The sequence below is a fragment of the Esox lucius genome, chromosome 3 (genome assembly GCF_011004845.1).
Source record: "Esox lucius isolate fEsoLuc1 chromosome 3, fEsoLuc1.pri, whole genome shotgun sequence".
In the NCBI taxonomy this organism is placed as follows: Eukaryota; Metazoa; Chordata; class Actinopteri; order Esociformes; family Esocidae; genus Esox; species Esox lucius.
The window spans coordinates 35,085,949-35,098,531 of NC_047571.1; the positions used below are offsets into that span (position 1 = coordinate 35,085,949).

General features: G+C 43.2%; 1 protein-coding gene across 1 annotated transcript in view; it reads left to right on the forward strand.

The window, feature by feature from the left end:
• Nucleotides 1-10,011, forward strand: part of LOC105007189 (kinesin-associated protein 3) — a 34,493-nt gene extending 24,482 nt beyond the window's left edge. The window contains exons 18-20 of the mRNA XM_034291471.1: nucleotides 2,623-2,785; nucleotides 3,399-3,480; nucleotides 8,302-10,011. Coding sequence (XP_034147362.1) covers nucleotides 2,623-2,785; nucleotides 3,399-3,480; nucleotides 8,302-8,413 — 357 coding nt within the window. The 3' untranslated portion in view covers nucleotides 8,414-10,011. The remainder of the gene's footprint in view (nucleotides 1-2,622; nucleotides 2,786-3,398; nucleotides 3,481-8,301) is intronic.
• Nucleotides 10,012-12,583: the final 2,572 nt, after the last annotated feature.

Below are 12,583 nucleotides of genomic sequence, written 5' to 3' on the forward strand. Positions count from 1 at the left end.
TCTACCTGTCAGACCTGTATAGATATCTACCTGTCAGACCTGTATAGATATCTACCTGTCAGACCTGTATATATATCTACCTGTCAGACCTGTATAGATATCTACCTGTCAGACCTGTATAGATATCTACCTGTCAGACCTGTATAGATATCTACCTGTCAGACCTGTATAGATATCTACCTGTCAGACCTGTATAGATATCTACCTGTCAGACCTGTATAGAAATCTGACCAGATACTCCATTCTTTGTCAGGTTTTGTCGTCTATATAGACATGTTGCTTGGGGGGGGGGGGGTATTAGTGGTTGTGTTTTGTACTGTTGTGGGGGAGTGTTTTTTTTGGGGGGGGTGTAATTGTATTAGTGGTTGTGTTTTGTAATGTTGTGGGGGAGTGTTTTTTTGGGGGGGGGGGGTGTAATTGTATTAGTGGTTGTGTTTTGTACTGTTGTGGGGGAGTGTTTTTTTTTTGGGGGGGGGGTGTAATTGTATTAGTGGTTGTGTTTTGTACTGTTGTGGGGGAGTGTTTTTTTTGGGGGGGGGGGTGTAATTGTATTAGTGGTTGTGTTTTGTACTGTTGTGGGGGAGTGTTTTTTTTGGGGGGGGGGGTGTAATTGTATTAGTGGTTGTGTTTTGTACTGTTGTGGGGGAGTGTTTTTTTTTGGGGGGGGGGTGTAATTGTCTTAGTGGTTGTGTTTTGTACTGTTGTGGGGGAGTGTTTTTTTTGGGGGGGGGTGTAATTGTATTAGTGGTTGTGTTTTGTACTGTTGTGGGGGAGTGTTTTTTTGGGGGGGGGGGTGTAATTGTATTAGTGGTTGTGTTTTGTACTGTTGTGGGGGAGTGTTTTTTGTGGGGGGGGGGGGGGGGTGTAATTGTCTTAGTGGTTGTGTTTTGTGATGTTGGGGGGGAGTATTTCTATTGGGGGGGTCTGTGTAATTGTCTTAGTGGTTGTGTTTTGCACTTCCTGGCCAGTGTACATAGGCCCCTCTTTCTGTCCCTCACCCCCCCTTCTCTCTTTCTGTCCCTCACCCCCCCTTCTCTCTTTCTGTCCCTCACCCCCCCTTCTCTCCCCCCCCCCCCTTCCCATTCGGTAACAGATACGGTTCATTATTGCTGCGTTCTAATCAGTTGAGGAAGTGTTCCATTGCTTCTCTATTAAGGACTTCATTAAGCTGGGCGCTCTGCTCACTGGCATACAGACAGAACACAGACCTGAGCTCAGCTAGCTACCTGATTACACACACAGCTTCACCGCCACAGAGGAACGTTGGGCATAATGGTCTCCCTCCTCCCCAATCAAGCCTCCTTTTCAACTTCCTCCAGAAATGTGAAGTCCGGGGCCCCTTACTTCGACAGTGAGACAACAGGGACCCCCTTTCCCTTCCCCAAACTCTCTGCTCCCCCTCAGGCCCCTGCCGGCCCTCAGTCCGTCCAGATGATGAATGTCTTAGACGGGCTCCGTGGAGGGACCCTCTTCCAGCCCTACACACACACACACGCACACACACACACACAGAGTTTATGTTGTTCCCCTTTAAGGGGCCACATCCTGATCAAGAGAGAAAGCGTGTTGGTTGTGATGCTATGGGGGGACTGGGTCCCCTGGTTGGAGACCAGTGGACTGATCAGGGGGACTGGGGCCCCTGGTTGGAGACCAGTGGACTGATCGGGGGGACTAGCTTAGACAGTGACTCTCAACTCTGACCTCCTTCCAGTCACACATCGTACAGGTCATAGGTCAGAGCCGTCACAAGGGTCCTGTAATCTAAGAAGACAGAGGGGCCTCAGAGGGAAATAACCCTGAGTGACCGGGGGGGGCATCTGACTGTGTTGTTATTAGCTGGGATTAGAGACAGGGTGCGTTGTGGGAAAACAAGGGGGGTGGACAGGAAAGAATGAAGCCAGACAAAGACTGTGTGGAGAAAAGGTAGGGGTGGTCAGGAGGACATAGATGACCGTGAGGAGAGAGAAGAGAGGAGAAGAGGGAGGGGAGGAGAGAGGGGAGAGCAGGAGAGAGGAAGAGAGAGAGGAGAGGGGAGAGCAGGAGAGAGGAGGGGAGGGAGGAGAGAGGAGTACTGCCTGAGCAGACCCGTAATGGTGGACTGGGATCTCCCATGTTACCTTTCTGACAGCCAATCAACACTGACCCCTCAACCAGATAACCCTAACTTCATCCTTCCATCATCCTAACCTTTTCATAACCTCATCCTTACATCATCCTATCTTCATTCTTACTTTATACTAACCTAATTCTTACGTCATCTTATCTTCACCCTATCCTCCTAACAGATCTCTGCAGTAATACCTAAATCAGATCCTAATTTCACCCTATCCTCCTAACAGATCTCTGCAGTAATACCTAAATCAGATCCTAATTTCACCCTAAACTCCTAACAGATCTCTGCAGTAATACCTAAATCAGATCCTAATTTCACCCTAAACTCCTAACAGAGAACTTGACCGATCTCCTCAGATAACAGATATGCCACTGTCTCTGGTGTGAGCATAGAACTTCTATTGAATACGATCAGGCTTCTAGTTTCTCACACTCTAGATGTGGCCAAGCCACAGCAGTTAGAAATGGTTTAATCCTGAAGCCTGACATGATCCATGTCTCTGTCATCAGGAGTATGACGAGGAGTGGGGAAAGAAGATCCAGAGTGAGAAGTTCCGCTGGCACAACTCCCAGTGGCTGGAGATGGTGGAGAGCCGGCAGATGGAGGAAGGAGAACCTTTCATTTATGGAGATGATGGAGAGATGGAGAGACCAGACCTCTTCTACAGCACAGGTCAGTAACAGAGGGTTAGGCAGGTAGGTCATTGGTCAGGAACAGAGGGTTAGGGCAGGTAGGTCATTGGTCAGGAACAGAGGGTTAGGGCAGGTAGGTCATTGGTCAGGAACAGAGGGTTTGGCAGGTAGGTCATTGGTCAGGAACAGAGGGTTAGGGCAGGAAGGTCATTGGTCAGGAACAGAGGGTTATGGCAGGTAGGTCATTGGTCAGGAACAGAGGGTTAGGGCAGGTAGGTCATTGGTCAGGAACAGAGGGTTAGGGCAGGTAGGTCATTGGTCAGGAACAGAGGGTTAGGCAGGTAGGTCATTGGTCAGGAACAGAGGGTTTGGCAGGTAGGTCATTGGTCAGGAACAGAGGGTTAGGGCAGGTAGGTCATTGGTCAGGAACAGAGGGTTTGGCAGGTAGGTCATTGGTCAGGAACAGAGGGTTAGGCAGGTAGGTCATTGGTCAGGAAAAATGTTAAAAAGATATGAAGGTCTCAGTGTTTTTACTGTTTTTACTTTCTCCCTCTCTTTCTCTCTGTCTCTCTTTCTCCCTCTCTTTCTCTCTGTCTCTCTTTCTCCCTCTCTGTCTATCTGTCTGTCTTTATCTCTGTCTCCACCCCCCCCAGATGGTATCACCCCTGCATCAGGAGCAGTGAGTCCGGACTTCTTCAGTGATCCCTACGCCCAAAATGGAGATGGAAAACACAGGTACCTGTGGTCTATATTATAACATAGACCCTGTTCTGTCCTGCTTTATAGAGATTATTATAACACAGACCCTGTTCTCTCTTCCTTTATAGACATTATCATAAAACAGACCCTGTTCTCTCTTCCTTTATAGACATTATTATAACACAGACCCTTTTCTCCCCTTCTTTATAGACATTATCATAACACAGACCCAGTTCTCTCCTGCTTTATAGACATTATTATAAAACAGACCCTGTTCTCTCTTCCTTTATATACATTATCATAAAACAGACCCTGTTCTCTCTTCCTTTATAGACATTATCATAACACAGACCCTGTTCTCTCTTCCTTTATAGACATTATTATAACACCGACCCTTTTCTCCCCTTCTTTATAGACATTATCATAACACAGACCCTGTTCTCCATTCCTTTATAGACATTATTTTAACACAGACCCTGTTCTCCATTCCTTTATACACATTATCATAACACAGACCCTGTTCTCCATTCCTTTGTAGACATTATCATAACACAGACCTTGTTCTCCATTCCTTTATAGACATTATCATAACACAGACCCTGTTCACCATTCCTTTATAGACATTATCATAACACAGACCCTGTTCTCCATTCCTATATAGACATTATCATAACACAGACCCTGTTCTCCATTCCTTTATAGACATTATCATAACACAGACCCAGTTCTCTCCTCCTTTATAGACATTATTATAACACAGACCCTTTTCTCCCCTCCTTTATAGACATTATTATAACCCAGACCCTGTTCTCTCCTCCTTTATAATCTTTATTTAAACTCTGTTCTGGTTTATTCTTCTTCTAGTGAACCTACCCATACGCTCAAACATGTACACGCTTAACTAAATTATACCCTTTTCCCTGATCACCCACAAACCAAACCCCTGCCCCTTGTCACAGCTAAACACCAAAATGAAGAGTTCCCTCCTCCTCCTGTCAACATCCACCAGCTCTCAGCACAGAGTCTAAACACAACTCCACCCTTTCAGAATCACAGAGAAAGCCTTAACATTCCTCCGCCAAGGAAAACATACAGAAACGGACCTCCTTAAATGTCTCTCTAAAGTTTACCACTCCATCTCCATCCTCGCTATCTCCCTCTCAGAGCTGACAGGCAGCGAGCTGCGCCGGATATTAACAAACTGCTTTACTTCTGATCTGTGGCTTTGATACGGTCACATCTGGCCTGGCTATCTGCTATTTTGTCTTGTTTATTATGTAGCGGTTGGCAATGCAACAAGTTTGGTAATGTTGGCGGAACAAGTCCCTCTATGGCACCTTATCTCTTATGTAGTTTACCAGGTCTGGTCTAAAGTAGTGTACCGTGTCTGGTCTAAAGTAGTGTGCTAGGTCTGGTCTGAAGTAGGTCTAAAGTAGTGCACTAGGTCTGGTCTAACATATTTTACTAGGTCTGGTCTGAAGTAGTATACTAGATATGGTTTAAAATAGTGTACTATGTCTGGTCTAATGTAGTGTACTGTGCCTGGTCTAAAGTAGTGTACTAGGTCTGGTCTAAAGTAGTGTACTAGGTCTGGTCTAAAGTAGTGTACTAGGTCTGGTCTAAAGTTGTGTACTTGTTCTGGTTTGAAGTAGGTCTAAAGTGGTGTGCTAGGTCTGGTCTAAAGTGGTGTGCTAGGTCTGGTCTAAAGTGGTGTGCTAGGTCTGGTCTAATGTGGTGTGCTAGGTCTGGTCTAACGTAGTGTGCTAGGTCTGGTCTAAAGTGGTGTGCTAGGTCTGGTCTAACGTAGTGTGCTAGGTCTGGTCTAAAGTGGTGTGCTAGGTCTGGTAGTGTACTTGGTCTGGGCCTACAGGCCTTTATAGAAGTGTGCTAGGGTATAATGTGGTGCCACTGCCGACAGTGTTTGTTTGGGCGGGGGATGGGGGGGTTGGGCCCTTGCTGAGCTGGTCCTGGTGGAGACAGATAGATATGTAGTGAACTCCACCCCACGGCCTTGTGGAATAGGAGTGAAGGGGGGAGAGGGGGTGGGCAGCGTAGCAGAGGCCCCCAAAGCCTTTGTAATGGAGCCATGTCAAATATACAGGCAATGGGCTGGCTAGGCGGAGGGGGCGGGGGGGCCAGTGTTATTCGCTGGGGAGGGCTGCTCTAATTGGTCCAACTAGCTCTGTGACTGACAGACGTTATTATGTATTAGTGGGCAGGCCTGACTGACAGAGGTTAGCATAATAAGCTAATAGAGACACGGTCTAGGAATCAAGACTCGTGTGAAATGGTTTGTGGGAGGCGGGGCCAGGGTCGTTGGGGGAGGGTCCTGAGAGGGGTTTTGTGGGGTAGTTTGTATTAAAATAAGAAAACAAAGCCCTCTTTCAGCCGGGTCAGAGAAAGAAAAGGCTTGGGAAGTTTAAAGCCAGATTTAACCAGATACCTTTGCAGTGGATGTGTTAAATAGTAACCAGCCTGGAACAGTTATTGGTGTGACTCGGTGAAGGCTGAAGGTCAGCCTGTGAAACCTGATCAAAGCAACAGGCTGGAGGTGCAGCAGAACACTAGTCTACTTGGCCTGTCCTAACCTCACTTCCTGTCCTAACCTCACTTCCTGTCCCTGGCCCTCACTTCAGTAAAACTCAGTGGTGTTAAAGAAGGCCTGTGTCTGTCTGTGTATCTGTGTCTGTATCTCTGTGTCTGTGTCTGTATCTCTGTGTGTGTGTATCTCTGTGTCTGTGAGTGTATCTCTGTGTCTGTACCTCTGTGCTGTGTCTGTATCTCGGTGCTGTGTCTGTATCTCTGTGTCTGTGTGTCTGTATCTCCGTGTCTGTATCTCTGTGCTGTTTCTGTATCTCTGTCTGTGTCTGTATCTCTGTCTGTGTCTGTATCTCTGTGTCTGTATCTCTGTGTCTGTATCTCCGTGTCTGTATCTCCGTGTCTGTGTCTGTATCTCGGTGCTGTGTCTGTATCTCTGTGTCTGTGTGTGTGTGTGTCTGTATCTCCGTGTCTGTATCTCTGTGTTGTGTCTGTATCTCCGTGTCTGTGTCTGTATCTCTGTGTGTGTATCTCTGTGTCTGTATCTCTGTGTCTGTGTGTGTGTGTCTGTATCTCTGTGTCTGTGTGTGTATCTCTGTGTCTGTGTGTGTATCTCTGTGTCTGTGTCTGTATCTCTGTGTCTGTGTGTGTGTGTCTGTATCTCCGTGTCTGTATCTCTGTGTCTGTATCTCTGTGTCTGTGTGTGTATCTCTGTGTCTGTGTGTGTGTGTGTCTGTATCTCCGTGTCTGTATCTCTCTGTCTGTGTCTGTATCTCTGTGTCTGTGTCTGTATCTCTGTGTCTGCCTGTTTGCGTGCAGACATTATTGGAATCTGTCACACCTGGGAAAGCAACCCACTGTCAGACTCAGTAGGCCAGGACGCAAAAATAAACGTATCGTATAACAGCACGACATAATGGGACATAAGGAGGGAAAGGAGCGGAGAGTTGGACAAGAGGGAGAAGCAACAGGAAACGCGAATAAAGAGAGTGAAGGGGAGGAGTTAAAGGAGAGTTAGGGGTGGGGTTTATGAGTGGTGGTTAAAGGAAGTGATTTGAGTGTAGAAACAACAGAGGTGAGCCTTGCTGCTCACAGGGACAATGATAACAAGCCATATTTTAAAAGGCTGTTGCTGGTCTGGACCGGGCTGTGAGCGTCTCAAAGGTATTGAGGAGAGCTGTGAGGTGAAACACGTTTTGTCTGTTTTGGTTTTATATTTGAGTTATTGTTTAACATGCAATGGTTCCCTTTTTTATTATTTGTGTGCTTTTCTGCTACTCCACTCCTGATTTAGATGAGTGGGACAGCAAGGATTGGTTGTCATAGTGATCGTGTAATTGTAAGCCACTCCTCAATTGATTGAATAATCTCCAGGTCATGCCTTTTACACACACACACACACACACACACACAGTCCAGTTAAGGATGACTTACCTTGTGGGGATTCAACCCTAACTTTAACCTCTATACCTAAAGTTAACCTAACCCTAATGCCTGACCCATAGATCCTAAACTTGTCCAAGCCCTTATTTCTAATCCTAATAAGAAGTTTGAACGTCAACCTAACTCACACATTCGCATTAAAAGGGAATAGAGGATTTGCTAGAGTGCCGTTGGCCATGCTAGTTTTAACCCTGCATAAAAAATGTATTTTCCTATACTGAAACTTTATCCCCTAATCCCAGAAAACACACACACTCACACACACACACACACACACACACACAGACAGGGAGTCCTGAAGAAGGAGCACCACCTGGTGTTGGACCTCTAAATCTGTTCATTCTCTGTTATAAATGTCTCTTAACTTTCATAACACTTAATTACATATATTAAGTGTCATGAAACAGTTAATAATATTGATAACATTTATAAAGTAGTGAAATTCATAGCATTCTTAACACTTCCTAACATCATAACACTCTTAGTAATTATTCATATCAGTTGTAATACCATACATAACACCTAATATTGTTCATTACCCTTAATACCATGCATAACACCTAATGCTATTCATTACCCTTAATACCACGCATAACACCTAATGCTATGCATTACCCTTAATACCATGCATAACACCTAATGCTATGCATTACCCTTAAAACCATGCATAATACCCCTATTATTATTCATTAATCTTAATATCATGCATAACATTCTTCATTAAATGAAAAGTTCCTTAATTGTACCAATTCTTGTTATTTAAAAGCCAATCATCTTTTACTAGATTTTTGTTATATTTGTGAAGCTCCTTGTGACAGTCTCATGTAAAAAGACCTGTCTAAAATACATTACATTGATTGATTTGTCCCTCAACAGTGGTGGAGCTGATGGGTTTGACCTGACTTCTGGGACATCAAGTCGCCCGGCCACTGGCTTCGGATTCAGACCTGATGAGCAGTTTTATTACGATTACACTTCCTCAAGATAGACCCATACTGACAGTAATGTTACTATGACTACACTTCCTCAAGATAGACCCATTTTGAACAGTAATGTTACTATGACTACACTTCCTCAAGATAGACCCATACTGAAAGTAATGTTACTATGACTACACTTCCTCAAGATAGACCCATACTGACAGTAATGTTACTATGACTACACTTCCTCAAGATAGACCCATACTGACAGTAATGTTACTATGACTACACTTCCTTTGAGGTAGACCCATGCTGACAGTACTGTTACTATGACTACACTTCTCACCAACCAGATTGACAGTACTGTTACTATGACTACACTTCTCACCAACCAGATTGACAGTACTGTTAGTGTCTTTTCTTTTATTAACAACTACTGTATAAGCACTTTCATAGCAGACTTTGAAAACATTTTTCAGAAATTGCTTTATTTTTGTGTTCATGCAAGGTGTCAGTAGTGACAATTGTTTTCTATACTTGTTTGAATTTATTATAATTACTTTTCAGACATTTTGTATTATCAAGGCATTCATATCATGCTGTACATTGTTTTATTGAACATTTGCAATGGGCTTAAATTATGTTTATATTATAACTTGTTTTAAAATGTTGATATAATGTAAAACACTACACACTGCACGAATGTTACTTTGACCGAAGGACCACTGAAGAATATTTATTAATTGTTTGTCAGGCATAAAAACACTTGAATTTAGCGGTCAGTTCTTGCTTTTTATATTTGCCTGCATCTTTTGCTATTTTCTCTTAAACTAGTCTTTTTTTTGTTCTTGGATCATGTTACTGAATGGATGCAGAGCTACAGCAGATCAACAGTTTTGTTGCTGTTGTCTTCTTGGGTCAGTGTTCTGCAAAGACAATGTTCTGAACACCCTCTCTCACTATACACCTTTAAAAACTAATGAAAGCATGAATCAATGTAACGAGGCATCAGCCTGTTTCGGCCCTAGAGCTCCGCCCCATCCAACACAGCATCCACCAATTAGAACAGATGCATCATTATCATTGGTAGAGCATGTGGGCGGGGTTTCCGTATGAAGCGGCAGGCTCTTGCAGTGATTGTGAAAATCAATAGGTTCCATTTTTTATCGTCCAGGTAGAAAGTCTTCATTGTGCTGTCAGTGTATAATGCTCAAAGTAAACACCATAGCGGAGTGCCGCTTGTGGGCGGGGAGCTGGAGGCAATGCACTACGCTGACAACTACAGTCGTAGTGTTCTGTTGCTGGGTTACAATAGAGAGCTTCGGTTGTATATGTTTATTTGTACAGTAGACATCAGAGTTTTCTTACATTTTTTGCTGTAGTTATGTTTTCATATTAGAGCTTATCTTTTTATTAGAGATCATGTTTATTATTTTCTAAATGTTATTGAAAGTATGTCTTACAATTCATCTTATTGTTTGACTGTGCTCTAAGGAGGTTAGAATAGCGTATTTAATGAGGTATTGTTAGTGTCTGAAGCTCATAGCAACTACTGTAGTTCACTCTGCTGTAAAATGATGTTCTACAATATACAGAACCTAAACCTTAACATGGATGGGATTTATTCATGTGGACATTTGTGCAAATAAAATGACTGTTTAAACCATCTGACTAACTGTTATTCAGCGATTAATAAAAATGTTTGTAACATGCCTATTCAGTTATACTACTTACTATACCATTAGACTATTAGACGACTTATTATACTAATTAAATATGTTGTTGCTAGGTATTTATAGCAATTGTTTTTCATATTTTTTGAATACTGTATGTATTTAGTTGAATGTGATTTGAGCATGTGTTATTGGTCATTATTCAAATGGTCACTTTAAAATATCTCTCAAATTATAGAAATGAATCCATAACATAGAATAGAAGAATAGAATATAACTTGTTTGGCATCACCACACATTTACATCACTTGGACATACCATACATTCTCACACATTAAAACTCAGTTCCTTATAAATCAACACAATCATTTTCTTTACAGCTGTAATATCCAATTGCAGTATGCTAACTTATAATTAGAATCTTTTTATATCATTTCTGCACCTCCAATAATATTTACTAACTGTCTCTATTTATTTTAAACTAAAGGCCTAATGTTTATTTTACTAAAGGCATCTATTTATTTTAAACTAAAGGCCTAATAATTATTTTACTATAAGCCTCTATTTTAAACTAAAGGCCTAATATTTATTTTACTAAAGGCCTCTATTTTTTTTAGACTAAAGGCCTAATTTTTTTTTTACTATAAGCCTCTATTTATTTTAAACTAAAGGCCTAATATTTATTTTACTAAAGGCCTCTCCAGTCCTTTCCAGCGTGCTTCTAAAAATGAGAGGCATGGATCCCAGAGGGTGTGGTCTGTGGTGGTCAGTGTCTCTTTAGGTCTGTGGTGGTCAGTGTCTCTTCAGGTCTGTGGTGGTCAGTGTCTCTTTAGGTCTGTGGTGGTCAGTGTCTCTTCAGGTCTGTGGTAGTTAGTGTCTCTTCAGGTCTGTGGTAGTCAGTGTCTCTTCAGGTCTGTGGTAGTTAGTGTCTCTTCAGGTCTGTGGTGGTCAGTGTCTCTTCAGGTCTGTGGTGGTCAGTGTCTCTTTAGGTCTGTGGTGGTCAGTGTCTCTTCAGGTCTGTGGTAGTTAGTGTCTCTTCAGGTCTGTGGTAGTCAGTGTCTCTTCAGGTCTGTGGTGGTCAGTGTCTCTTCAGGTCTGTGGTAGTTAGTGTCTCTTCAGGTCTGTGGTGGTCAGTGTCTCTTCAGGTCTGTGGTGGTTAGTGTCTCTTCAGGTCTGTGGTGGTCAGTGTCTCTTTAGGTCTGTGGTGGTCAGGCTTCCCCCCCATTGGTTTTTCCTCTAGTCAGGGTGGGATTATGTTGTCCTTGTGCATGCTGGGAACTCCCTCTATCTGTTCAGTACTGGGCCGGTCTCTCCCTCCATCTGTTCAGTAATGGGCCGGTCTCTCCCTCCATCTGTTCAATACTGGGCCGGTCTCTCCCTCCATCTGTTCAGTACTGGTTCTGTCTCTGTCTCAGAGTAAAGTAATGGTGCCATCTGGTGGTGTGTCTTGGTTACTGGAATCCGGCTGGACACCAGTAAGTTAAGACAGGTATTTACCTGCCTAAAACTAAATGTTTCATTTTCATCAAGAGAAACAAACTGAAACATGGACTTCATTTTCATCCAGTGGTTATTCTGTATGATGATACTGTTTGCTCCTTTTTGCTTCTGTTGAAGAAACTTTGTACCACTAAAACATGAATTATACCCGTCTTTTAACAACTAAGACATATCATACACCTCTGTTTACCGGGTTATTTTCCCTTCCCCAATATCTTCATATCTGTTTGTATCTACAACTCTGTCTGTCTCTGTACGTCTCATCAACTCCCAACATAATTCCTCAAAGGTGCTACGCTGTTAAAAGTTGCCCATCCCTCTTATTCAGGAATCACCTTTTTCCACACTCACTCACACACACACACACACACACAGTTAATTCTGGGACTCAAACCTGAGTCATCTAAGAGTAGAACGTTCAGAAGTCTGAAGTCCAGGACTGAAGTCAACAGCTCCCTTAAGAGGCGGTCACAGGGAAGTAAAAGTTATTATTTTACCCAATGTCTTCTGGGTCGTCGTTCCAAGAGGAGGATCTCTCGTGTCCAGTGTGTTGTGACATCTACAAGGATCCTGTCCTACTGTCAGATGGACACAGCTTCTGTAAAACATGTGTGCATGAATACTGGACACAAAGGCAATCTCAGGAGTGTCGAGTATGCAGGAGAAAATCTTCCAAAGATATTCCTCCTTCAAACTTTGCTCAAAAGAGTCTGTGTGAGGCCTTCTCCAAGTCAAAGCTAGATAGTCAGACAGCTTTATATCAGAAGATCATTAGGGACTCTGACCTTTTGTTCATCTGCCTAAACCAATAAGGGTATCTGTCCTTAGTTCTTCCGGAATGTGGTTGACGGTCATTTACGATGTTCCCCTGCCATTACTTGGGTAAACTTTTATGGCAGGAAGGATAAGGAACAAATGTTGTCTTTAGAGAATGAATAAGCAGTCTCCTTAGTTCCTTGGGAGAAAGTGGGGGGACAGCCCACCCTTTGGGTAAAACCTATGTGACATAAGACAGCTGGGCAGCATCTTACCACAGCCCTTTTAACTGTAATAAATATTGACTGT